General features: G+C 49.1%; 1 protein-coding gene across 1 annotated transcript in view; it reads right to left on the bottom strand.

Annotated features, from left to right (window-relative positions):
- The window catches only part of PRKD1 (protein kinase D1), a 723569-nt gene that overhangs the window by 142864 nt on the left and 552907 nt on the right, over positions 1-27798 (bottom strand). The window contains exons 8-10 of the mRNA XM_078659419.1: positions 16616-16739; positions 11694-11771; positions 594-873 (exon numbers count right to left, since the gene is read on the bottom strand). Coding sequence (XP_078515545.1) covers positions 594-873; positions 11694-11771; positions 16616-16739 — 482 coding nt within the window. The remainder of the gene's footprint in view (positions 1-593; positions 874-11693; positions 11772-16615; positions 16740-27798) is intronic.

Raw genomic sequence — 27798 nt, 5'->3', positions numbered from 1 at the left:
CCACACAATCGACTTAGCATTTGTAAGCACTAGTGTGGGCAGCCAACCTGATGGCCTGTACCAAAAGAAGACGAGGGCATGAAACAGGTGGCAAAAAAATAAGGCATTTGCATGCTCTGAGGCAATGCCTGTGAGGCAGAGCGCTTGGGCAAGCTACTTACAACTTTGCAGTCAATTTCACTGCCCATACCAGAGAGGGATACACCAGATTCCCCTTCTATTGGGATGATGATGACCTCTTCCAAGATCTCAGCCAATGATATAATGGATCTGGCTAAAGGCGGATACTACTTCACCTTTGCCAACTTTACTTCGTGCAGCCAGAACCCAACAGTGCCCCCTTTTGTTTGGTAGGCAGATTGCAGGCACCTTCTCATCCAATACTATTCTCTACCAACTAAGTGCTGCTATTACCCAGGGAGGTTAGCTTAATGGTGACAATTTGACGGCACCAACAGGTAGACTGCAGACCCGCATCTCCTTCGTGGCATCATAAAACACTCGCCAACATGTCCTATTCTTTATATCCCGCCCACTGCTCCTCAGTGACTGCCCCTTTTCAAGCAAAGCCCACCATGGCCCACTAAACTCACTGTGGTGCCCATGCACCGAACCCGGCCTCAGTCCCTTGGGGTTCACGGGCATCAGGGCGTGCTGGATGGCCGTCTCCCACATGCGGGCCACCTCCAGGCCAGCACCGCTGGTCGCGACATTGTTAATGGGCGGCGTGCTGGGCGCTTTCAGCGGGTTCTCGCCGATGTAGTACACCATACTGGCTGTGGTGATCTCGAAGCAGTGTGGGTTGGTGCCGGCAGGCTGCAGACTCAAGTTCTTGGCAAGTTCCAGGCTCAAAATCTCAGAGAGTGGGATTTCCTGAAATGGAAAGAAATGAAAACATAATCACCAGAAAGTAAGTTTTTCAGCTAAACCTGCACCCCAGTGTTGAGCACCAGTCCCCCAAAACCCCCTGTTATTTCTGAGGTGTTGGCCATCAAATGATTGGTGTATAAATGCAAAGCCGCTGAAGTCGCGATGACTGGCCCACAGCTCACAATAAGCCAGGTTAATGAAGACACACTTGTGTCTCAGAACCTCTGAAATCAAATGCTTCAGAGGTCTCTACCAAGGGCTGCACACAAGCAGGAGCCGTTTCATAAAAATAAAATCACAGAAGAAACTGATTTTATACAAAGGAGGCCACCTGAGAGCTTTTATTAAAGCGTACAGCTCCAGTGGAGTTGTTATAACAGTATGCAGCTAGAGGGCTGCTTAAAAAGAGTTTATTTCTACTGGCATAGTATCTACGTGTGCAGTTAAGTAGCTATTTTGTGAAATGTGCAGTCTAGAATTACTTTGTAAAAGCTTGCAGTTGCACGGCTGTTCGCAAATGTGTGCAGTTGCAGACCGATTTAATTAAAGTGTGCGCTTAAGATGTTTATTAAAGTATGTAGTTATAAAGTTGTGTTACAAAAAAGTGTGTATTAATCTTCAGCAGTTAAATACAAGTGGGTAATAATCCAGGGGGCATGTTACCAACGATTAGCGATATTTATCGCTAACTAGGCTTAGCAACAATTTTTTTATCGCTAAGCATCGCCGGAAATTATCGCTAAGATAACGTGCTATTAGCAATGTTTATTTCCAAAGCGATACATTTTCCGGCGATAGCGTGAATATCGCTGAGAATACAGCGATATTCACGCATTAGCGACAAAATGCTCTTAGCCATGTTATCCACCTCCCATTGGATAACATGGCTAGGAACTGGTCTAAGCAGGCGTTAGTTTTTGGAGATATCCGCGCTTAGCGCGAATATTTCCAACGCTACGCCTGCCTTGTTAATAGGCGATAGCGATGTTATCGACTGCTTTCAGTCGCTAACGGGTTGGGTACGCCCACTTTGCATGTCATGCAAAGCGGGCCCCAAACTGCTCACTATCGCCTAAAAGCTGTCGCTATCATCAGTTTGCGACAGCTTGCTAATAGGGTGATAGAATTATCGCCGCTAAATCGGCGATAATTGTCTATCATCCCCCTTGGTAATATGCCCCCCGGTGTTTATAAAAGTACACAGTGGTGGGGCCGTCTCATACATATGCGGAGTTACTGAGCACTTTTATTACTTTGCACAGTTACTGAGATGTTTTCTAAGAGTGTGCAGAGGTGCATCAAAGCGTTTGCTGCATGTGTGTAATTACAGAGTGCTATCATTAAATTGTACAGTTACTGAGATGTTTTCTAAAAGTGTGCAATGATGCAGCAAAGTGTCTCAAGCATGCGTGCAGGTACAGAGCGCTTTCATTAGATTGTACAGTTACTGAGAAATTTACAAAAAATGTGCAGTGGTGCAGTAAAGAGTTTCATGCATGTGTGCAGTTACAGAGTACTTTCATTAATTTATACAGTTACTGAGATATTTTCTAAAAGTGTGCAGTGGTGCAGCCAAGAGTTTGCTGCACGTGTGCAGTTACAGAGTGCTTTCTTCAAATTGTACACACTGAGATGATTTCTAAAAGCGTGCAGTGATGCAGCAAAACGTCTCATGCATACATGCAGTTACAGAGCTCTTTCCTTAAATTGTTCAGTTACAGAGATGTTTTTTAAAAGTGTGAAATGATTCAACAAAGAGGCTCATACATGCCTGCAGTTACAGAGCACTTTCATTAAATTTTATAGTTACTGAGATATTTTCAAAAAATGTGCATTGATGCACGTGTGCAGTTACTGAGCACTTTCATTAAATTATACAGAAACTGAGCACTTTCGTTAAATTGTACAGTTGCGATGTTTTCTAAAAGTGTGCAGTGATGCAGCAAAGCGTTTCATGCATGTGTGCAGGTACAGAGCTCTTTTATTCAATTTTACAGATGAGATGTTTTCTAAAAGTGTGCAGTGGTGCAGCAAAGTGTTTGCTGCATGTGTGCAGTTACAGAGCGCTTTCATTAAATTGTACAGCTACTAAGATCTTTTCTAAAAGTGTGCAGTGATGCAGCAAACCGTATCATGCATGTGTGCAGTTATAGAGCACTTTCATTAAGTTGCACAGTTACTGAGATCTTTTCTAAAAGTGTGCAGTGGTGCAGCAAAGTGTTTGCTGCATGTGTGCAGTTACAGAGTGCGTTCATTAAATTGTACAGCTACTGAGATCTTTTCTAAAAGTGTGCAGTGATGCAGCAAACCGTATCATGCATGTGTGCAGTTATAGAGCACTTTCATTAAGTTGCACAGTTACTGAGATCTTTTCTAAAAGTGTGCAGTGGTGCAGCAGAGCGTCTCATGCATGCGTGCAGTTACAGCGCACTTTCATTAAGTTGCACAGTTGAGATGTTTTCTAAAAATGTGCAGTGGTGCAGCAAAGTGTTTCAAGCATGTGTGCAGTTACAGAGCGCTTTCTTTAATTTATACTTTTACTGAGATATTTTCTAAAATTGTGCAGTGATGCAGCAAAGCATTTCGTGAATGTGTGCAGTTATGTAGTGCTTTCGTTAATTGTACAGCTTCTGAGATGTTTTCTAAAAGGGTGCAGTGATGCAGCAAAATGTTTCATGCATGTGTGCAATTACAGAACTCTTTCATTAAATTGTACATTTACTGAGATGTTTTCTAAAAGCGGGCAGTGATGCATCAAAGTGTTGTGTGCATGTGTGCAGTTACGTAGCCCTTACATTAAATTGTATAGCTACTGAGATGTTTTGTAAATGTGTGCAATGATGCAGCAAAAGTTTAATTCATGTGTGCAGGTACAGAGCGCTTTCATTAAATTATAGTTACTGAGATGTTTTCGAAAAGTGCGTAGTAATGCTGCAAAGCGTCTCATGCAACTGTGCAGTTACAGCGCACTTTCATTAAAATATAGTTACTGAGATGTTTTCTAAAATGTGCAGTGAAGCATCAAAGCGTTTCATGCATGTGTGCAGTTACGGAGCGCTTTCATTAGATTGTACAGTTACTAAGAAATGTTCTGCAGTGGTGCAGTAAAGAGTTTCGTGCATGTGTGCAGCTACAAAGAGCTTTCATTAAATTGTAAAGCTACTGAGATGCTTTCTAAAAGTATGCAATGATGCATCAAAGTGTTTTGTGCATGTGTGCAGTTACGTAGCCCTTACATTAAATTGTACAGCTACTGACATGTTTTCTAAAATGTGTGCAATGATGCAGGAAAAGTCTCATGCATGTGTGCAGTTACAGAGCGCTTTCATTAAATGGTACAGTTACTGAGATGTTTTCTAAAATTGTGCAGTAATGCAACAACGATTTCATGCATGCGTGCACAGAACACTTTATTGTGCAGTTATTGAGATGTTTTCAAACCGGTTGCAGTAATGCAGCAAAGTGTTTCATGCATGTGTGCAGTTACAGAACACTTTTATTCAATTGTACGTTTATTGAGATGTTTTCTGAAAGTGTGCAGTAATGCAGCAAAGTGTGTAGCAGTCGAGCTGTTTATAAAAGTGCTCTGCTATGGATTTGTTTATAAAAAGTATGCAACAATAAATCTGTTTTAAAGAGAGTGCAGTTAAGCAATACTTTGGAGATACTTAGAACTGTTTTATGAAAGAGGTTTGCAGTTAAATTGATGTTTTACAAACGCAAACTAAAGGTGCATTTAAGGAGCTGTTTTGGAAGCAGAGGTCAGACTGAAAGATTTATATTTATTAGTAGAGCTCAAAACATACCTATTTGGTGTCAGAAAGCTTTCAAAGGGAACACAAAAAGCTGGGAAAATAGAAATGCCAATTATTATACAGAGGCAATAGTGAAAATTGTGAAAAAGGACCAATCCCTAATACCATATATAAGCACCCGGAACATACACGAATTGCAACACACAAACAAAGAAATGTATATATATTTTCAAAGGACTAATCAGGATTCAGGATTCAGAGAAACAGGAACACCAAAGATAACTTGGGGAGGATGAAACAGGTTGCAACAGGAAGTGGTCTTGGAACAGTAGGTGTTTATCTGAAGGGATAAGCCCTACCTACCAGTGACTGCAATACCATAAGACGTGGTATCGTATTGCGAAGCTGCATTGATTGTGACATAGTTTGTTCTAATTACGCCAGGAATATACCAGCGCTTACATTGCTTGGTCGCTGCTTTGCTGGCTTGCTTTGATTGTGACCTGCATATTGTTTGTACGATATCCCCCGGCGCCCTGCTCTGACCTCCCCTCCATTTTGTATTGTTGTTGTTGTGCTCCGTTCCCTTGAGCCCGCCCCGCCTCCCAGCTGAGCCGCCCTCCCACTACCAATATACAGCGCCCCCTGACCTCGCAGCGCTGTGATCCACTCCTCGCTCCTGCCTCGAGTGGTCGCTCCCCTGTCTCCTCGTTGAGACGTGGTATCGTATTGCAAAGCTGCATTGATTGTGACATAGTTTGTTCTAATTACGCCAGGAATATACCAGCGCTTACATTGCTTGGTCGCTGCTTTGCTGGCTTGCTTTGATTGTGACCTGCATATTGTTTGTACGATATCCCCCGGCGCCCTGCTCTGACCTCCCCTCCATTTTGTATTGTTGTTGTTGTGCTCCGTTCCCTTGAGCCCGCCCCGCCTCCCAGCTGAGCCGCCCTCGCCCCTCCCCCCCTTCACCATCCCTATATGACCGTTACTTTTGCGCGCAGCGTCCACGCGCAGCGTTCGCGCCCCAGTCGCGCCAAAGGTGCGCCAAAGGTAAGCCCGTCTACGCCCGTCCGCGCCTGGACCGCGCCCAGCGCCAGACCCCCTGGCCCTCGCATTGCCCAGCCCTCCCGCATTACCTACGATGCCACCACCCTCCTAGCCCTTAACCCCGGCCGTTCCACCAACTGCGTCCAAGCCGCTCCTGGACACACCCATGGACCTTTCTCATGCTACTCCTGCAAATTCATCGGCACCGTCAACAACTCCGCTACGCTCACACCTCAGATTCCCGACCCCAACCACCTACAATGCATCTTGCTCAACACCCGATCGGTCCACAGGCACGCCATTGACCTATGGAATCTACTAGACACCATCTCCCCGGACGTCGCCTTCCTTACAGAAACATGGATGAACGCCTCCTCCGCCCCAGACATCACCATTGCCATCCCAGAAGATTATAAGATCATACGCAAGGACCGTACTGGCCACACAGGAGGAGGAATCGCTATCGTACATAAGAAATCCATCCACATCTCAACCAGCTCTGACGTCAATCTCGCCAACTCTGAACACCTTCACTTCCAGATCCACATCGACCCCAAGACCACACTCAGAGGCACCCTCCTTTACAGGCCACCAGGACCCCGCGCACAATTTAGTGAGGACATCACGGACTTCATCACTCCACACGCGCTCCCCTCCAAAGATTACATCCTTCTGGGAGACCTCAACTTTCACCTTGAAAAGAACAACGACCGCAACTCCACCACCCTTCTGGACAACCTCGCCAACCTCGGACTTAAACAACTGGTCACTTCCCCCACCCACATCGCAGGTCACACTCTCGACCCTATCTTCACCTCCAGCAATCATGTCTCCTTCAGCCACACTACGGCTCTCCTCTGGACTGACCACAGCTGCGTTCACTTTACTTACAACAAACCCAAACCCAACAACCACCCCCAACCAACTCTGCAAAGAAACTGGAACAAAATCACCATCGACCAGATCTCCTCATCGCTTCTCCTTAACCCCCCAGCCCACTCCTCAAACCCCGACCAAGCCGCCACCAACCTCACCCTATGGCTATCCAACAGCGCCGACATCCTAGCACCACTGAAAAAACGACAAAGCAAACTTGGCAGCAAGAAGGCCTCATGGTTCAACGATGATCTTAAGAAATCCAAGAAACTCTGCCGCTCCCTTGAGAAGGCCTGGAAAAAAGACCCAACCACCAGCACCAAGGACGCCTTCAAAAACGCCACCCGCATACACCACCAATTGATCCGAAAGGCCAAGAAAACCACCTTCAAGGAACTACTAGATAACAACGCCCACAACAGCAAGGAACTTTTCAACATCGTCAAGGAATTTACCAATCCCTCGGCCAACTCTAACGACATCACCCCCACTCAAGCACTCTGCGACTCCCTAGCCTCATTCTTCCACAACAAAATTGCAGACATCCACAACAGCTTCGACAACCAACCCGGAGACCAACCCACCCAACCATCTGCTGGACCTTCATCCCCCTCGAACATCCTTAATGACTGGAACCCAATCTCCACTGAGAACACCATCCGCCTGATGAACTCCATCCACTCAGGATCCCCCACAGACCCATGCCCTCACCACATCTTCAACAAAGCAGACTCCATCATAGCACCGCACCTCCGAGACGTCATCAACTGCTCCTTCGAATCCGCCACCTTCCCGGAAAGCTGGAAACACGCTGAACTCAGTGCCCTTCTGAAAAAACCCACAGCGGACCCCACCGTACTCAAAAATTACCGCCCCATCTCGCTCCTTCCATTCCCGGCCAAAGTCATCGAGAAAGCTGTCAACAACCAGCTCGCCGCCTTCCTCGAAGCCAACAAATCCCTCGACTCCTCACAGTCCGGCTTCCGAGCAAAACACAGCACTGAGACCGCCCTCATCGCAGCAACAGACGACATTCGAACTCTACTGGACAATGGAGACACAGTCGCCGTCATCCTCCTCGACCTCTCCGCAGCCTTCGACACAGTCCGCCATAGCACCCTTCTACAGCGCCTCAGAAACATCGGAATCCAAGGAAAAGCACTGGAATGGATCACCTCGTTCCTCACCGGAAGAACCCAGAGAGTCCGCCTTCCACCATTCAAGTCAGAGGCCACTGAAGTCATCTGCGGCGTACCACAAGGATCTTCACTCAGCCCCACCCTTTTCAACGTATACATGAGCCCCCTCGCGGCCATCGCCCGCCAACACAACCTCAACATCATCTCCTACGCGGATGACACTCAACTGATCCTATCACTCACCAATGACCCTAGCACCGCCAAAACGAACCTTCACGAAGGAATGAAAGAAGTAGCCGAATGGATGAAACACAGCCGTCTAAAACTGAACTCAGATAAAACAGAAGTCCTCATCTAAGGTACCTCCCCCTCCGCATGGGACGACTCTTGGTGGCCAGAAAGCCCTTGGAAAAGCACCCATCCCGACAGACCACGCACGGAACTTGGGCGTCATCCTGGATTCCTCACTTTCAATGAACAGACAAGTCAACGCCGTCTCCTCATCCTGCTTCAACATTCTTCGCATGCTCAAAAAAACATTTCGTTGGATCCCCACCGAAATTAGGAAAACGGTCACCCACGCTCTGGTCACGAGCCGACTGGACTATGGAAACACCCTCTACGCCGGGACTACCGCTAAACTCCAGAAAAAACTCCAACGAATCCAAAACGCCTCAGCCAGGCTCATATTAGACATCCCGCGTAAAGAACATATCTCCGATCACCTGAAAAACCTCCACTGGCTTCCCGTCAATAAGAGGATCACTTTCCGGCTCCTAACCCACGCACACAAAGCACTCTACGAAATCGGACCAGAATGCCTCAACACACGACTGTCCTTCTACACCCCCTCCCGCCAGCTTCGATCTTCCAACCAAGCCCTTGCCTCTGTACCTCGCATCAACAAGACCACCATGGGAGGTAGATCCTTCTCATACCTGGCAGCTAAAACCTGGAACTCACTTCCCACTTACCTTTGCCTTACCCAGAACCACCTAGCATTCAGAAAGCAACTTAAAACGTGGATATTTGACAAGTAATTCCCCACCCCTCCTTTAGCGCCTTGAGACCCTCTGGGTATGTAGTGCGCTATATAAATTCTCTGACTTGACTTGACTTGGCTGTAAAGGGCTGAGGAAGTTTCCCTACATGATAACTATATGACATGGTTTATATATCGCGTGGCAAAAATATTGCATCCCCTCACCCTCAGCACTAAGTTGCTACGAAAGTCTAGGTAAGTAGATGTGGCGGTAAGAAAATACATTATATGGCTACTGTGATGATGTAGTGATGAGCGAAATAGGGATACCATATTATTGTAGGGTGGTAGTATTTGTCTCATAACAGTCTCATAACAGTGTTCTTTGTTTTTTGAAGACTGATCTTTCTGGGAGAAGAGTCTGACACGTGTAAACATCCTTCTTTCACAGCGGTGCCTCTCCTCTGAGCTGTTGCCAGGCTGAGGTGAGGCCTCTTATCCGTAACCAACGGGTAAGATACATTTTGAATCTTTTTTTCATCTGCACTTTGATGGCAGGCCATTGATGAGGACATATGACTCACACTACTTTGTTCTCTTACGACTTTGTTGACCTATATGTTTTGTGACACATGCATTTTATTTCTCTTGTCACTTTTTTTTTTTTACAGGTAAAACCAGTAAATCGTGTTCACCAAAAGTGGGATTACTGGTTTTGTATCTATTACTATTACCTTTCACTTTGATTACCTTCCACTTTTCACGTAGTCCAATGGAGGAGCACTTTGTTTAAAGGTCCTGAAGAAGGCTGTGACACCTCTATGGGTCGATTAGGCCGAAACATGTAGACCTGGTTAATCTGTCACATGCAGTAACTATCTTTTCCATACTGCAGGTGCACTGTTTCTAATCCTGACACTTGGAATGTGCCAATAAAGTCTTTTTCGCTTCTAGTAGTTCGTTTTAGCATCACTTACCTCACACTTTGAGTTTCTTTTTTCTGCACTGCGCCCATTACCCAACTAGTTTAAAGCTTCACATCTTTAGGATTTAGTATATCCTTCGTAGAGTAGGAATCTAAAAACATCCCTGAGCTCCTCCCTCACACTGAGGGGGTTGTAGCCCTTGGCAGAGCTAGGAGTCTCCACCAAGAGGAGAATCCCAGATGATGAAGCACGCCACCTTGGTGGGTGATGGGATTTCGTCCGAATTAAAGGACTCCCTCAGTAGCGACAAGATAGCTCTGCTGTTGTCTCTTTTGGTGCTATTCTAGCACTCTAGACCCGTGGATTCTTTGTGTTTTGCATTAATGTTTGGGGAACCTGTCCTCGCTGGTCTTTATACTTCTCGTGGACCCCCTCTCCCCTTCTTTTTTCCACACCTGTGGATAGTCCCATATGAGGTGTTTTTGCAGAAGTAATATGGGGTTATTGGAGTAGCGGGTGCAGGTACCCTCATGGATAGTCCTACAGGAGGCGTGATTGCAGAGATAGCGTGCGGTCAGCGGTGCAGTGGGTGCAGGTACACCTATGGATAGTCACACAGGAGGCATTATTACAGAGATAGCATGCGGGTATAGGCGAAGCAGGTGCTGATACACATATGGATAGTCCCACAGGAGGCGTGTTTGCAGAGATAGCGTGCAGTTATCAGCGCTGTGGATGCAGGTACACATATGGATAGTCCCACAGGAGGCGTGTTTGCAGAGATAGCTTGCAGTGGGTGCAGGTACACCTGTTGATAGTCCCACAGGAGGCGTGTTTGCAGAGATAGCGTGCAGTTATCAGCGCAGCAGGTGCAGGTACACCTGTTGATAGTCACACAGGAGGTGTGTTTACAGAGATAGTGTGCGGTTATCAGCGCAGCGGGTGCAGGTACACCGATTGATTGTCACATAGGAGGCGTGATTTCAGAGATAGCGTGCGGTTATCAGTGCAGTGGGTGCAGATACACCTGTTGATAGTCCCACAGGAGGCGTGATGCAGAGATAGCGTGCGGTTGTCAGTGCAATGGGTGCAGGTACACATATGGATAGTTCCACAGGAGGCGTGTTTGCCGAGATAGCGTGCAGTGGGTGCAGGTACACCTCTTGATAGTCACACAGGAGGCGTGTTTGCAGAGATAGCGTGCAGTTATCAGCGCAGCAGGTGCAGGTACACCTGTTGATAGTCACACAGGAGGTGTGTTTACAGAGATAGTGTGCGGTTATCAGCGCAGCGGGTGCAGGTACACCTATTGATTGTCACATAGGAGGCGTGATTTCAGAGATAGCGTGCGGTTATCAGTGCAGTGGGTGCAGATACACCTGTTGATAGTCCCACAGGAGGCGTGATGCAGAGATAGCGTGCGGTTGTCAGTACAATGGGTGCAGGTACACATATGGATAGTTCCACAGGAGGCGTGTTTGCCGAGATAGCGTGCAGTGGGTGCAGGTACACCTCTTGATAGTCACACAGGAGGCGTGTTTGCAGAGATAGCGCGCGGTTATCAGTGCAGTGGGTGCAGGTACACCTGTTGATAATCCCACACGAGGCATGATTGCAGAGATAGCCTGCGGTTGTCAGCACAGCGGGTGCAGGTACACATATGGATAGTCCCACAGGAGGCGTGTTTGCAGAGATAGCGTGCAGTGGGTGCAGGTACACCTGTTGATAGTCACACAGGAGGCGTGTTAGCAGAGATAGCGTGCGGTTATCAGTGCAGTGGGTGCAGGTGCACCTGTTGATAGTCACACAGGAGGTGTGTTTGCAGAGATAGTGTGTGTTTATCGGCGCAGCGGGTGCAGGTAGACCTACCCAGTGATGGAAAGGAACTTGAGGGGGGCTCCCTAAAAATACATGAAGTTGGCTCCCATGCTGTGGACCCAGTCAGCAGCTCTTGAGCAGGGGCCTGTCACCTGTCAAAGTGTGTGAGGGGGCCCCTTGGAGCTCAGGGCCCCCCGCACTGCTGGGTCTATTGTTACCCCACTGCCCAAACCAAGTTTGGTGCAGGAGATGTGGAATGAACAGGTGTTGGACGTACCTTGTAATACTTGCTGCTGGTATCATTCTGATATAGGATCAGGCACTTGCTGTCCAGCCTCCAATAATGTCTTTTCCTCTGAAACAGAAAATGAAAATGTTATTTGTCAGATATTCCCTGTCACTGGTAGTGATGGTGAAAGGATCTGTGAGCCCCAGGCCAGTGCTTGAGATGGAAATAGAGAAGTGCAGGCACTCACTATCTCCTAGAACTAGTTTCCTTCTGAGAAGTGTCAGTAATGTTCCAGTAAAAGTAGTGCACTATATCTGACAAGTGCTGCCACTCCAGGCCTAACAGTGTCTGTCCAGGAAAATCACTGCCCCAAGTGAAGTGACACTTTGTTGATACGCTCCCTCGTGACCTTCATTCTCCAGCCTTGGACGAGTGGGGTGCTCACTACACACTACCAATGTCTTGCAACAAGCATCGTCTCCATAATGACACCTCAATGTTAGTTACTGTGGAACCCCAAAAGAAATGACTGGCTGCACTCAAGGGTTAGCTTTGCATGGGCATGTATGATGCAGGGACCCAGTGAGCTTTTAATGTGAGTGAAAGGCCACCTATATGTGGAGTCAGGCCCCCCCCCAGACTCTTTCAACACCGGTGGCACATGGACAACAACCATCGCCCATGCATAGTTGGCATTAAAGACCACACTCCACAAAGGACTTGGCGTTCTCAGCCAAGGGTCTCCGGATAAAAAAAGAAAGCTAAAGGGTGAATGTTATGGCTCAGTGACCTAGTTCCATCAACTAACGCATAGTTTGAGTTAAAGGTTTACATAAGTGACTGTGTCTCCACAGTACCCTTGCCAGGCACAGGCTGCCAGACTCTGCATACCCAGCAACAGAGACCCAACCTGAAGCTGCCTAACAGAGGCATGTGAGGTCTTCTGTTCGCTCATTAAGAATAGGTTTATGCTTCTCCTACATTCCCACTTACAGTTAGAGATTGCTTCCACATTGCCAGCAGCAACTGGTACAACTAGTTGCCACATCTGGAAATAAAGGTACAGCAGATCACACATTGCCTAGAAGTAACATGTGTACCCAGATATCAAAGTCAGTAACATGTATAAGGAGTTACCAGATTTCTAATTAGAAATACAAAAATGGTAGTAGTAGTTTACACATTCGCACTGTGCAACAAATTCAGGTGGGTATTTTGAGAATACAAATAGTAACAAAAAAGCACTGTGGTGCTAGTTGATATCAGACACCCTACTACCAATGGTGTCAAAAACATGTGATGGATTTAAAAGCCAACCCTCATAACATGAATACAGGGACTTCTTCAAGGCTGCAACATTTGTATAATACAGTAAAAATAGACTTTACCTTCTTTTCTCTTTGGTTGATGGGTGTCGGAGACACTCTATCTAGGCTTGCGAATATATTGCACCTTGACTGGCTCAGATGGGTTTCAAAGTCTCTTTACCTTCCAATAGTCACAATCTTTTGACCTAAGAATATAGCCACACACTATGGTGTTATACCTACTGGTATTTATTGATGGATTTTGGGACCTCTTTTTTCTTTTGTCGCCTCGGCCCAAAGTAGTTATACTCAATGGATATGTTTGTTCCTGCCTTTTTGGCATAGATTGGTTTGCATATACACATATAGATAAATTCTGATTGTTTCTGTTGTTTTTGACTGTATTATATACATTTTGCAGCCTTGAAGAAGTCACGCGTGTGACGAAACACGTGTTGGCTGTATCTTCTGATGTCACTTTGTTACATGAAAATTTTGAACAATAACTTTGAAAATTGAACTTTTCCTCACCATGACTCATTGGACTAAAGTTTATACATTATATGATACTCATGAGTGATGTGATATCCTCTGTATTCAGATTTCTAATTAGAGTTACAGCCACCTTAACAGCAGTTAACAGCAGTAGCAGGTGTAGGAAACTCGCATGTGTACAGTGTTACGCAATGTCCCTATGTCCTCTAACTCATACAGCCAGCTTCCACATGCGCATGTACACGTATAACAGGGATGCGTTCCTGTTCTACCTCCATAGGGTCTCTCGCTCACAGTGACAGTGATTTCATAGGGTGGATGTAAAGGTGACGCACAGGACCAATAAGGGCTCTTCATCTGGCCGAAAGAGCTCTGATGCCATCCATCAAGCAGTCCTACGTAGGCAGGTTTATCTGGGATCTCTAAGAATTGTGGGACAGATATGCTTTGGGGTTTTGGAAACATTAGACGGAGAAGTGAGATGGTGGCTCAGATCTATTGGAAGTCATTGACAGGGACTCTACCCAGTGGCATCTGTGATGTGACAGATATTTCTATAGATATGAACCAAAGGTGGGGACATGGGCTGCAAAATCTTAGAGTTATGGCAGAGAGAGAAAGACTGGATGGGAAGGGGGCGACGTCATATTTCGCGATATTACAGAACGGAAGCCGGGGGCAGCAAAGGTGGTTCATTCTTCAGTCTGGAAGTGAGGTTGTTAAAGTATGTTGAACCTGTTGGTTTTTGAACACTCATGGACAGCAGTGACAGAAGGATGGATTGTGCATTGTGCTGGCGAGACTCAAGATGGAACAGAAGGGTCACAATGGGAAGGTTATGTTAAGAACATTAAAAGATGCAGCCATGTCCGTGGAGGGCTTCCTCACATTCTGAGCAGGTGCCAGTAAGGCGTATGTGACCGGTGCTCAGACATGAAGGCTGGAAAGCCTTAACAGACTTGAGGAACACGTCTACTTCCAAAATAGCTTGGGACGGACGCATTTTGGATAGATGCTACAAAAGAGGCAGAAAAGACTGTATTGTTAAATAAGGCACCTAGAGTGCAATATGAAAAATGTGTGCATTCTAGGTAAGAAAGCGGAAGGACCATGGAAGATGTACAGTTAGATTACTAGGCAGCACCAATGCAACTGGCGACCCAGCTACTATACTGGAACTTGCCACAATGGCATAGCCATAGAGAAGTGTGGTTCAATGGTTAGAGCGGCAGACCCTGATGCAGAGGTCTATCCCGGGACCAGGGTTCAATTCCCGCCTCGGCGGGTCTCGGGCTCAATTTCCTCGGACCTGATAATTCTCGCCTCGGTGCCTATTCTAATCATGAGCCCCACTCTGCACCACTGGGCAATAGCTTGCTTAATCTCTACAATGGCCCCAACAACGCTGAGGATGCCTGACTTCACCTTGGGGGTGCCCAGGAGTGGGCTCCTCACAGGGAAAGGCCAGGAAGGGTTCCTCGGTGGTATTCGTACAAGCGCCGAGATGCCTCCGGGTAGTCGTGCGCTATATAAGTGCGTAATTATTATTATTATTATCAATTATTAGCTGGTCCTACTCCACCTTCCAGAGCCCCCGTCACACCTCCATTACCCAGGCGGTGATTGGCTGCTGGCCCCTGAATGGATGGGCTGGCATCATCGAGTGCCCCAGGAAGCTCCATTTTGGAGTGGAATATGGCAAACATCAGTGAACCAGCTGAGTGAATTAAGGCAATGGAATGCCATAGACATATCCAGGGTGGGACATGTATCGCAGCACGTGAAGTTGTTTTCTGACCTAGTTGAATCTTTAGGCACTCACAAGACCCGGTTCTTCAGATACCTCCAAGTTAGACATTCATTAGCGAGACCCCAGGAGCATTTGAGAGATGTGTCTGAATCCCACCCATTAGGATCTGGATTGATTATCAGCCTGCTAGGCGGAAACAAAACATCACAGGTACTTGGAACTCTAGTAACTAATGCCCTAGAATGAGACACAGGAAGTGGTGAGTGGCTGGGAGGAAGTCATTGCTCCCCTGTAAGACAGTGACTGGTGTGCGGCTCAAATGGCAGCTTGGGAGCTGGCGATCTCTTTAACGCCACACTTGATTATGTTCAGATACAGGGCAAGGCTAAACTTTACAGCAGAGCACATCTGGAAGGTGGGTAACATCCCCTCCCAACAGTGCTTCGGATGTCAAGAACCGAAATGGAGCTGACTCCACACAAGCTGGCGGTGTGGAATGATTCAGTCATACTTGTATGCATATCTAACACGCTACTAGGGGTCCTCCACCTCCTCATCGACCTGTCCCTTAATCTGGCGCAACCAGGACATATGGCGGCGGCGGGATTCCCATGAGGAGCACATAGACTCATCGGTATGGGTTTTTGACTGGGTAAACACAACACCAGTCAATCTCCCTCCCCTTCTAGAGTTGTTGCGGGGAATGGGCAAAAGTGCCATGTTCAACAAATCCATCTACCAGCTAAGGCATTCCCAAAGAAACATGCAAAGATCTGGGAAGCGAGATTGACTCCTTTTGGGACCCAAGCATGAGCCATGCTTGTTTGCCATGAAGGAGTTGGCTTGACTTTAACCATTTATTGCAGAAAGGATGTACATGGATATTCAACTGTCAAATTGCTAATAACCCAGGCACAACTCTATTGTACCTTGTACTGAATTTGTTTGTTGAACAAATGCCAAAAATATGAGTTATTAAAAAGACTGGCTTGCAGGAGGGACACATTTGGATCATAAGAACATGTTTTGTGAGCTCAATAGGGGGAGTTTCATGTGCATGCTAAGTTCTTTTCCTACACAACCCCGCCTGCTCAGGCCATTATCATAACACAGATAGGGAAGAACGTGTTCCTCTTTTTTGCCAGAAGGTGTTGATATTAGGGGGAGCTACGCAATGTCAAAGGTGAGTTTGGGCACTGAACAATATTTTTCAGGTGCTACCGGTGGCCGATCAGTAGACGCTTATACAGAAGAGGATGTTAGGGCTTGGTGTCGGATACAACATAATCCCAGTTGTTTCTAAGCCATCCAAGTTGGCGGAGCAAGGCAGAGGAGCACCAGTGAGTCAAGGCAGGAAAAGGAGGTTGATGGGAGTCTTGGAAATGTCTCCACACACACGAGGTCCACACACTTCTCACCAAAGTGTCCTTGCTGGTGTAGTGCACCATCCATCCCTCCTTCAGCACCAGGCTGCTCTGCCTCTTTGTTTGCTTGACTGACTGCACCACTCGCATCAGGGGGATGTTGTTGCTGGCACAGGGGCTGAAAGGAAAAAGAGCATAGAGGAAATATCAAATTGAACTAGTCTTTCCACATGTGTTGGACAAGGAGCTACTATGGGTCCGATGGTGTTGCAAGATTTGTTGCTGAAGTATCCCAGATATAGCCCAACAAAACTGTTAGGGAATTGACAATAAATGGATCAAACCACGTTAGACAACTATAGCGTAATTGACTTGATATCACATTGGTGTGTGGTCAGTCTATTGACCATAACAACAATGACCTTCAGATAATCAAGCAAACTAACTCTGGAACAGAAAGGTCAGGTTTGGAAACAAGACCTAGAGGTAGAGTGGCATTTATGATCTGCTACTGCTGAGTCTCACACCTGACTCAGCAATATTACTAAAGGCAAAGGGGGTGATTTATATATAGGTGGACGGCCCGCCGTTTTGCCAGAAGGACAGGGAAAAGTGAGATAAACACCAAAATTATATACAGATACATCTGATTAGTATACCCACATAAAAGTAATAATCAAACGTCAAACAACCAATATGAAAGGCTCTAGCTTTGCAATGTTGTATAAATAAATATGATAACACGTTTGAGTCTAGAAGATTTTCAAAACACAGAATTCTTAAATTCATGAAAATTCACCATTTATTTACATCTAAATGCACCCAGTTTTAAAACACTTCAGGTTTGATACCCAATTTTCATTAATTAAGTCAATTAAGAATGATTCCCCAAAAAATCCTGGTGTAACATGACTAATATTTAAAACACCTAAAATATGTCTCAAAACACTATCATCACAATCTTCATATATAATATGGGCCCCTGATAAACACTCTCCGTTCTCAAAAGGATATTACTTTAACAATGTTTACCCCGGCCGTGGGTTGCCTGCCACTGAAAATGGACGCCGAGGGTACGAGCTCCATGCTGCATCATCTATTTAATACTGCCAGAGTTGTCTTCGGAACTCCAGGGAGGAGGGAGCCATGAGGCGGCATCCTTCCGATAATGCAGGCAGTTGTGCCAAGACCTTTTTCTTCCACTCACTGGTTTATTTCTTATGAAATTTGTGATGGTCGTTGATCCCATCACAGGAGCCGGCCGCAGCAGCCATTTTCTCACAGCATCAGAGCTGTTGGCATTAATGACGGACTCTCCTTTCTCCTCACACCCTGTTGCCACCTTGCTGATATTTTCATTAAATTACAGAATGTAGGAGAACAACTGTTTCCCTGAGGATAGAAGACGTTTCCAGGTGGAGAGACTTCCTGGGGCATTTGCAATACATTTCTGATCCATGGGGCTCCTCCACTGATCTCATCAGAAATTTCTAAGTATTTTCTGAATTTGGGTTTATTTATCCATTGGCATTTTATCCCTTTTGTTGGTCTGTTCATGCTCCAGTTCTCTCTTTAGCAAGGGTAGGATTATGAAGCTGAAGTCTAAATTGGCTGTGGCATCAGTGACCTCTGCACCTTGCCACACTGCAATGGCAACTAGTCTTGCCTTCAGTGAGTTACTTCCCTCTGCTAGTCCGAACCCTGTTGCATTGTCTTCCTCCTCAAAATCGCATATTGTTTCTACTGCAAGCCAGAGACTTAAGCATGATCTTCCCTCACCTTGCAAACCATCCTCACCCATTTCTTAGGCAACCTTGCTAAATGAGATCAGAGGTTTGAGTCGTTTTGTTGAGGAGACAAATAAGCGCATACAGAGCCTGGATGACAAATGGTATCTGTTGGAAATGGGATCCCCGGCTGGCCAGGGCTTTCGCCAAAGTCAGTCAGAGACCACCACCACCAAGTCAGGGCAAGGGAGTTACACGCCAAGATAACCCCTACTCACCCTCTAGGTAACGTGGCGCGAGCAGCAAGGCTGAACTTGGAGGCAATGTGAGTTAAGTATTTGCGCACGCACCCCAGCAACAACTCCCAGGGCCCACCACAAAGGAAACTCCACACAAGGTTATATAAAAATAGCCTTTGTATTACACCAAAACACATTAGATAAAACACACACTTTACAATGTGCCAGAGGCACGGGCAGAATTTACAGGGGATATGTACAAGACAGGGCCACCTGGACCACTGTCAGGAATTAGAAGTAACACTTGGAATGTAAAATTACTTTAGCACAAAATAGCACACAACCAGTAATCACTGGTAACCAGGACCTCACTAGCACCACCTGTACTAGGGAGAAAACAACCACCTACACATCACAATACCTGCAGGGGTGTAAAAGGCACATGACGCATAACCAATACATTCAGAGGTGTAAAGACAATAATAATTGCGCCAATCTCACAAGTCACCACTGGTGACTGTCCATGTGTCCCAATGTCAGGGCCTAAACGTGGCAGCTGCCCACGAAGTGCTGGGCAGCTGGAGATGAGGATGGGGCCAACGCTGGAGCCTCGCAGGCTCTGCAGAAATCAAATGTCCCCCTGAGCCTCTCAGGGCTCTAGCACACTGGTGGGGCAAAAGGAAATGCCCCCTGGAGCCTCCTCTGGGCTCTAAGTAGATCAAAATGCAGCGCCTTTCTATGGGAGTCCCCTCTCTGGGGACTCAAAGTGACAATGCCTGCCAAGAGCCTCGCTGGGCTCTAACTCACTTGATGCCCCGGGGCACCTCGTGGCTCCAACAAACAAAATGCGCCGTCTCTTAGAGCCTCTCCGGGCTCAACAACACAGGTAAGGCCCCCACGAGCCTTTCACTAGGGCTCTCGGTAATAGGGGCCGCCCCTCTGGGGCAGGAGGGTCCCTCACGGGGGACCCGCGAACACGTGGGGCGCCTTTGGTGGGAGTCCCCCCCTCTGGGGGACTCGAGATTCCGCAAGTGCCCCCTTGAACCCCTCGGGGCTCTGCACGAGTGCCGCCTGGAGCCTCACGGGCTCACAACCACTCGGGGCCTCGTACTGGAGGGGAGGGGCGGGCACCGTCAATGTGCCCCGACTGCCCCCTCCCCTTTTGCAGACACTCACAGGGCTCGCGCTGTCTCCTCTGCCCGGCGGCTCTTCACAGGAGCTCCCGCTCCTCGGGGGCTCCCTTCCCACACTTCTCTTCTTCTTGGGCGGCGGGGCTCTCCTCTCCGCAACGGGGCCCCGCCTGCACCTTTCCGCCGCCTCTCCTCGCTGCTGGGCTCTCCTCTCCCGGCAGCGAGGCGGGACTTCCGGTTGCTTCTCCCGGGGCCGCGCACGGATTGGCCGGCCGGCCCTTCACTTCCGGGTCACCGCGGGCAGCGCGGCGGCCCGATTCAGGCAGGCAGGCGGGGTGTAAACAGCAGATGCCGGGTGGGCACCGGCTCTTTTAAAAGGGCAAATAAATCGAGGTGGCACTCGATCTGAGGGCAGCAATGTCCCTGGCAGGGTGGGCACCTGCCAGGGGACTTCAAAATTGGCAACACGGGGCAATTGCCGAGTGGGCACCGGCTGAAAACAACAGCGCTCCCAAGCGCTAGGCGGTCGCAATAAAGCGCGCTCAGCGCTATAAGCAAAACGAAGCGCTCCCAGGCGCTAGGAAAATCAGGAAGCGCTCACCAGCGCTAGGGACAACAGAGTCCACCAAAAGTCCTTCCAGGGGGGCAAGGCTGGGCCCAGAGCCAGCACACTGGGTCTCCAGGCAGGGAGACACCCCAAGTGGCGGTCCTCTGGCCCAGCGACAGCAGCAACAGCCCCCTCAGGATCCTAGAAGAGAACAACCTCTGTGGGGACACAGCCCCATTTTTATACAGTATTTCCCTTTGTCTGAAGGTGCAGAGTGGGGGCGGAACCAGTCGCAGCTGGTTCTTGAGTACTCTGTTTACCTCAACCACCCTCTCTATTCACTGGCAGGGCTTGGGTCATTAGACACACCACAGGGGGGCGGAGCCAGCATTGTGTGGGGAAAACCCAGCCCATCCAGGACACAGGTACACTCCTCCCTCCTAACTGACTCCTGAGGCGGAAAGCCGGGAGAGCCGATTTTATCTGTTTTTTTAATATTGTATTGTATTCCTACCTGTGTGCTTTAAACTTTAAACTTGACCGGCATTTGGAGCTCCCTGACAGCCGACTTGGGCGCTGCCTCGGGGAGTCCTCCCTCGCTGCCGCCATCCATCGCGGGCGAGTAAGCCCCGCCCATTTTGCTGGCCACGCCCCCTTTTACCGCTTAAAAGCCCGCGCTGATCACTAGCGCGCCCTCCTAACTGACTCCTGAGGCGGAAAGCCGGGAGAGCCGATTTTATCTGTTTTTTTAATATTGTATTGTATTCCTACCTGTGTGCTTTAAACTTTAAACTTGACCGGCATTTGGAGCTCCCTGACAGCCGACTTGGGCGCTGCCTCGGGGAGTCCTCCCTCGCTGCCGCCATCCATCGCGGGTGAGTAAGCCCCGCCCATTTTGCTGGCCACGCCCCCTTTTACCGCTTAAAAGCCCGCGCTGATCACTAGCGCGCCCTCCTAACTGACTCCTGAGGCGGAAAGCCGGGAGAGCTGATTTTATCTGTTTTTTTAATATTGTATTGTATTCCTACCTGTGTGCTTTAAACTTCAAACTTGACCGGCATTTGGAGCTCCCTGACAGCCGACTTGGGCGCTGCCTCGGGGAGTCCTCCCTCGCTGCCGCCATCCATCGCGGGCGAGTAAGCCCCGCCCATTTTGCTGGCCACGCCCCCTTTTACCGCTTAAAAGCCCGCGCTGATCACTAGCGCGCCCTCCTAACTGACTCCTGAGGCGGAAAGCCGGGAGAGCCGATTTTATCTGTTTTTGTAATATTGTATTGTATTCCTACCTGTGTGCTTTAAACTTTAAACTTGACCGGCATTTGGAGCTCCCTGACAGCCGACTTGGGCGCTGCCTTGGGGAGTCCTCCCTCGCTGCCGCCATCCATCGCGGGCGAGTAAGCCCCGCCCATTTTGCTGGCCACGCCCCCTTTTCCTCCCCTTCTTCCCTTGGATCCCTGTATAAAAATGTGTTTTGGCCGGAGGCGCAGCGGACGGGCGCAGCGGGCGCGACGATGGCGCGCCGAAGGCAAGCCCGTCTGTGCCCGTCCGGGGCTAGGGGCATGTCACTCTGCCCCCCACATCGCCTATACCCCTGACCAGCTCTACCACCTCCAGGGACCATGGCCTATCCCAGCCCTTATTTATTCTTATATTTCCCGTCTTGGTCTTTGTCCAGCTTCTGCTCCTCTGATTTCCTCTTCTACAGTCGACCCCTTATATTCATCTGAAGATACGAATTCATCGACAGCTCCCAAACCCCTCACAGCACTTTACCTTAATACTAGATCTGCTGTCGCCCATGAGCATGAACTCTCGGTCCTGTTGGACCTTCATGCACCAGATCTCCTCTTTTTAACGGAGACCTGGTTTGGCGATGACTCTCTCCCTGCCCTTCTAGCCACTCTACCGGCCCAATATTATGCCTTACGTGCAGACCGCTCTACTGGCAGAACCGGAGGCGGTGTAGCGGTCATCGCCCGTACTGACCTCCCTTTCCAAATCTTATCTCTGCCCGCCATTTCAACCTCCGAATATTTGGTCATTCGCACTACTGCCACTACTCCCTCTCTGACTTGTTTTCTTGTTTATCGTCCTCCCCAATCTCCCTTGTTGTTTCTTCACGATTTTTTGGAAGTGCTGGCCACTATCACTGTTAACAATTCCTCCGTTTTACTCCTTGGTGATTTTAAGTTTTGGCCCTTTGACCCTGCCGAATGCCTTTCTTCCAAGGAGTTCTCTGAAACCCTTCAATCCTTTAGTTTCATCTCACATGTTCATTCCCCCACCCACATTAAAGGTCACGTACTTGACCAGATTTGGTCCTTGAACTGCCCTGTGGACTCTCTCTTAATCTCCCCTTGCACTTGGTCCGACCATTATATCATTTCATTCTCCCTCCCTGTGCACTCCCCTGCCAAACCCCCTCGCCCTAAAAACATCTGGGTTCGAGCTTGGGGCCGAGCCAATCTGGATGATCTCTCCTCCTCACTCGCTGCCTCCCCCCCTTTATTAAAGGGCTTGTCTACCCTCTTACAGGTTAAGGCTATAGAACAGTGGCTGTCTTCAGGTTGTGACGCTGTGGCACCGCTCAAACGTATCACTTCTAAGCGCGACAAAGACGCTAACCGCTGGTTTAGTAAAGAGCTTAAGGCCACCAAGTTAGCGGTACGACGCGCCGAGAGAGCCTGGAGGAGAAACTATAGCCCCACTGTACGTTTGGAGTATGTTACCATCTTGACCAAGTACAAAAAAGACATCTTGGAGGCCAAAACCACCTACTTCTCCTCCAAAATATTGGCTGCTGAAAATCAGTCCAAAGAAATATTTGCCATTGTTCACAACCTGGCGTTCTCGGACAGGTCCACCCTTAAGCCTGCCCCATCCGAGGAACTCTGCTGTTCCCTCAATAATTATTTTATCCATAAAATTGTGACCATTAAGGCCAATATTCCCCCTCCTTCTCCCTCTTTTGTTGACCCCCTGTGTCCCCTTCCCAAGGGCGAACTCACTTCCTTTCCCCTCATGACTAGAGAAACCTTGTCCACCTTAGTTCCCTTGGTTAAATCTGGTTCTCCACGTGATCCCTGCCCCGCTCATGTTCTTCGTCACATCTTTACCTCCTGCCCCGACCCTCCACTTCATCTCCTAAACAGTTCACTTGCCCAAGGTGTGGTACCTGACCCTTTGAAATCTGCAGTGATTGTGCCCATCCTGAAAAAACCCGGTTCGGACCCCTCTGTGCCTGCCAATTTCCGTCCCATCTCCCTTTTGCCATTCCTGGCAAAGGTGCTCGAGCGCCACGTCACCTGCGCTATGAGCTCCTTTGTGGAGATGCATGGAGCCCTTGCCCCCCGTCAGGCCGGCTTTCGCCCCGCACACTCTACGGAGTCCGTTGTCATTTCTGTCTTAGACAGCCTCAGGGAGGGTATGGACACTAATCAACGCCAGGCCCTGGTGCTCCTCGACCTCTCAGCCGCTTTTGACACGGTGGATCACACCATCTTACTTTCCCGTGTCAGGGCGGCGGGGATCGGGGGGACGGCCTTGGTCTGGCTTTCCTCCTTCCTGAGGGATCGCACCCAGGCTGTTCGCCTGGGTGATTTTACAGCGGACGTCCGGAAAGTTCAGTGCGGGGTCCCACAGGGGTCCTCCCTTTCCCCCCTTTTATTTAATCTTTACATTGCTCCCCTTATTTTTTCTCTGCAACAAATGGAGGTCGCCGTGTTTAACTACGCGGACGATCTCCAGCTCGTGTTTGATCTGTCTTCTTCTCCCTCTTCCACTCTTAATTTTCAATCTATCATGCTTCACATCCGGGACTGGATGAACCACAACCACCTTAAACTCAACCCGGACAAGACAGAGTTGGTGTTGACAGGTGGTTCATCCAGCCCCTGGACTCCTTCATTTTGGCCCCCTTCTCTTGGTCCCTCTCCCACTCCTGCTACCTCAGTTAAAACCCTTGGCATCAAAATTAATTCCCAACTGTCCCTTCACTCCCAGGTTAGCTCTGTGGTTTCTGCCTCTTTTCTTGCACTGCGTACTATACGCAGGGTGTCCCGTTTTTTTTCCTTTTCTGCTCTCAAGCTTATCATTCTGGCCATGGTGGTGTCCCGCCTGGACTATGGTAACGCCCTATATGCGGGTATCCCTGCATACAGTTTACGGCGTCTCCAACTCATCCAGAACCAGGCGGCCCGCCTGGTCTTTAATCTTCCGAAATTTCATCACTCCACCCCCCTCCTGAAGTCTCTACACTGGTTGCCGGTACAAGCCCGAGTCCAATTTAAGATCGCTTCCATCGCCTTTCTTGCTCGTCTAGGCTTAGCTCCAGCTTTTATCTCTTCTGAGATTACCCATTATGCTCCATGTAGAGAGCTCCGTTCGTCCTCCCAGGCCCTTCTTATGGTTCCACGTTTCCGGAGAAAAAAGTGGGGAGGCTCTAAATTTGCCACCCTGGCCCCGTCCCTGTGGAACTCCCTCCCTTTGGAAATTCGATCCCTCACTTTGTACCCACAATTCCGGAAACAACTCAAGGCCCATCTATTCAAGAAATATTTTGAATAACCCCTCACGGCCCCCTTCCTCTTTTTCCCTCAGTAGTTTGTTAGTGGTAGCGCCAAGAAACCGCTGGTGTATGTGCGCTTTTACAAATAATTTTAAATTCAAATTCAATTCATACATTACTCATGCAAATCTCCCACTCACCACCGGGCAGACCCATCCAGACTTCCTGGAGCCTGGCATGCCAGCCAGCTCCAGCCAATCACACGCCAGCACCCTCACAGCACACGTACAGCCATGTCTAGAAATGGCGCTTCCCTACTAGACACATACATGCTGCATACACCGTTGCGCAGCATTCACTCACACGAGTTCACACATACCAGACGCAAGCCTGTACACCCCACGCATCAGGAACTACCAGGGACACATACATTCCCCATGCATTCCTATGGGCGGGCAGGCCTAGCTCAGCACATGCACTCAGAGTGCGCACGCACTTTCCACTGGGACACAGTGAAAGTGCGTAGAATCCCAAAAATCAACATTGCCAGGTCACCATTTAAAGCAAAAAGCCTAGGGGTGAACCTGCCCTAAGGGCCAAAGTCCAACACAACCCCCTTCCAGCCAAAACGCAGGGTAGAACAATCACCACCGTGATGGACTTCCCTGCTTGGGGCGATAGAACACGGACGCGGGCCCGCAACTGCAGGGACACCCTCCTGTTCTACGCCACGGTGAACCCATGGGATTCCTTCCAGAACCACTATCCGGACCAACTGGGCTACCCCACTGGTACTCCCGAGCTGTCCGCGGCCAGGACCAGGCCCTGGGCCACCCAGGTGCCACTGGTCCTTGCCAATTCGCAGAGCGGGGGGTAGTAACCCCTGGCACATAGCGGCCATTTTCCACTCTTCCTGTCTGCAAGACAGGACTAGACTGCCACTGGTTCTCCAGCCTAGGGCCTACAACCTCAGGCGGACCAGGAGTCTCAGGGAAGGCTCTCCTCCCCTTGCCTCTTCTCCTAGGGTTCCTCCTCCTCCGGCGAGGGGTACACCTAGAACGCCATTCCAACCCAGGGCTTATCCACTCAGGTTGCACCGGGGTCAGAGGGGGGCTCTCCCACCCTCTGCACCCCCTTCCAGAGGTCTGCCCTCTCCCACCTGGAGAAGTTCCTCTGGAAGAAGAACCGGTCAGGACACTGGTTACAGTCATCCTACCCTTCAGGTCAGGCTGATCCTGAACCTGGCCTTCCAACCTCTGGTCTAAAACCTTCGGTGGAACAATTGCCTGGCACTCCAGGACTTCTGGGGACTTACACTCCATCCCCCTGAGGCTAACAAATGAGACATATGTTGTGTGACTGTCTGTCTGGCGCAGATCTCCCGTCCCCTGTCCACCTGACAGTGCGTGACGATCCCCCAGACCAGAAGTGGTGCCACCCGGGTCACTACACGGGAACCTAGCCCAACTGGGTAGTCCCTGACCCACTGGTCCTTCCACTGGGGAACTCCCCCAATCACTCCTCACTCTGGACTCCTGTACCCTCCCTACCGGAGCGGTACTGCCAGACTCTAGAACCACAGGAGCTCTGGTTACAGACGCTCCAGGTCCTCTACTCACTAGGAGATCTTCCTCAAATGGACTAACAGGACAGCCTAGGTCCCCAACCTGGTGTTCCCTCAAGAAACCATCCAAGTCCTGAGGCAGGGCTTCGGGCGTCTGGGGAACCTCGGTCTCCCCCTCACTCCTGCTCCACTGAGCCAGGCAGTGAGCCCCTACACCCTCCTCGCTATCCTGGGACCTAGCTGGGCTACACTGAGCCTCCTCCACCACGCTGGGCTGGAAGATACCTGAACCACTACTTTTGGAGTCACTCCCTAATGACTCTAGAGAACCTTTAGCACTCTCCCAGCGGTCTGCTTCATCTGCAAGCTCACTTGGACTAGGGGATTCAGACTTCAACAGGTGCTGGCGCAACTCTGGACAAACAACACTGAGCAACTGCTCTTTGAGAAACATATTCAGTACTCCGTCTCTCTCATCATCCGAGCTAGCCTCCAGCCAATCCCACATCGCATCAGAACAGTCATCCATAAAAAAAAACCAACTCTGATGAGGCAGTTTCCTACTGCCCCTGAACTTCAACCTTAACTCCTCCTCTTGGGAACAAGGGACCATACGTTGGGCACGGGACTTTCTGCACTGAAGTCTAAATAGCTGCCACCACTGGACTCAGCCCTCCCTGGGGAATCCAGAAAATTAAAACTGCGCGCAGGGGATAGTCTATCCTCCAGAGCTACTTTGCCCCTGGTGGAGGCCCTCTCAGCCTCCTCTATCCTTTCCTGCACTAAGACCATCTCGGTCTCTAGCTGTTGCTTCCTAAGCTCCAGCTGCGCCATAGCCTGGGCATGCTCCAACCTGAGCTTTTCTAAAGCCAGCTGGTGCTCCCTTTCTCTCCTCCTATCTTCCAGCTCCTCTGGGGACAGGGAAAGGGATGAGGCGCTGCCTCCTACGCTGGACCCAGCAAGGGACTCCCTATCTATGGGGTCCTCACTCTCTACTGGCATCCAGGTGCTGTCATCTTCTTCCTCCTCTTCTGAATTTTCAGGGCTCCCCACAGACCCACCACCCTCCTGGTGTGAAGCCCGGGCCCTTTCCTCACTGCGCTCAAGATCCCATTGATCCTCTTGCCATTTGACCATGCATCTCCTAAGTGCATACCATCCTGACTGATCCGCCCCTATGCCTCTCTCTTCACAGAACTTTCTCAGCTCCCACATACCGTATGTGGCTAGATCATTGAAATCAAAAACCAGCTCCATTCTGGCAGACGTTCTAGAGAAGAGATCACACAGGGAACCTAGGGGTCTGAGCTAACACAGGAGTACACAATTCACGAAGGTATCAGCAAGCTCTCTACCCCAGAGAACTCACACTCACTTGCCTAGTGCCACACACCATTCATCCACACACAACCCTCCCCTCGGACTGGTAAGGTAGTTTCTACCACCCCTGATTCCTCAACCTGACCACAAGTGACACAGGTACCGACTCTGGGCACAGGGTAGGGGACAAATGTACTGACACAA

Source organism: Lissotriton helveticus, chromosome 9 (assembly GCF_964261635.1).
Source record: "Lissotriton helveticus chromosome 9, aLisHel1.1, whole genome shotgun sequence".
NCBI lineage: Eukaryota > Metazoa > Chordata > Amphibia > Caudata > Salamandridae > Lissotriton > Lissotriton helveticus.
The sequence above is the reverse complement of the archived record's forward strand: the minus strand, read 5'-3'. Positions and strand labels throughout refer to the sequence as shown.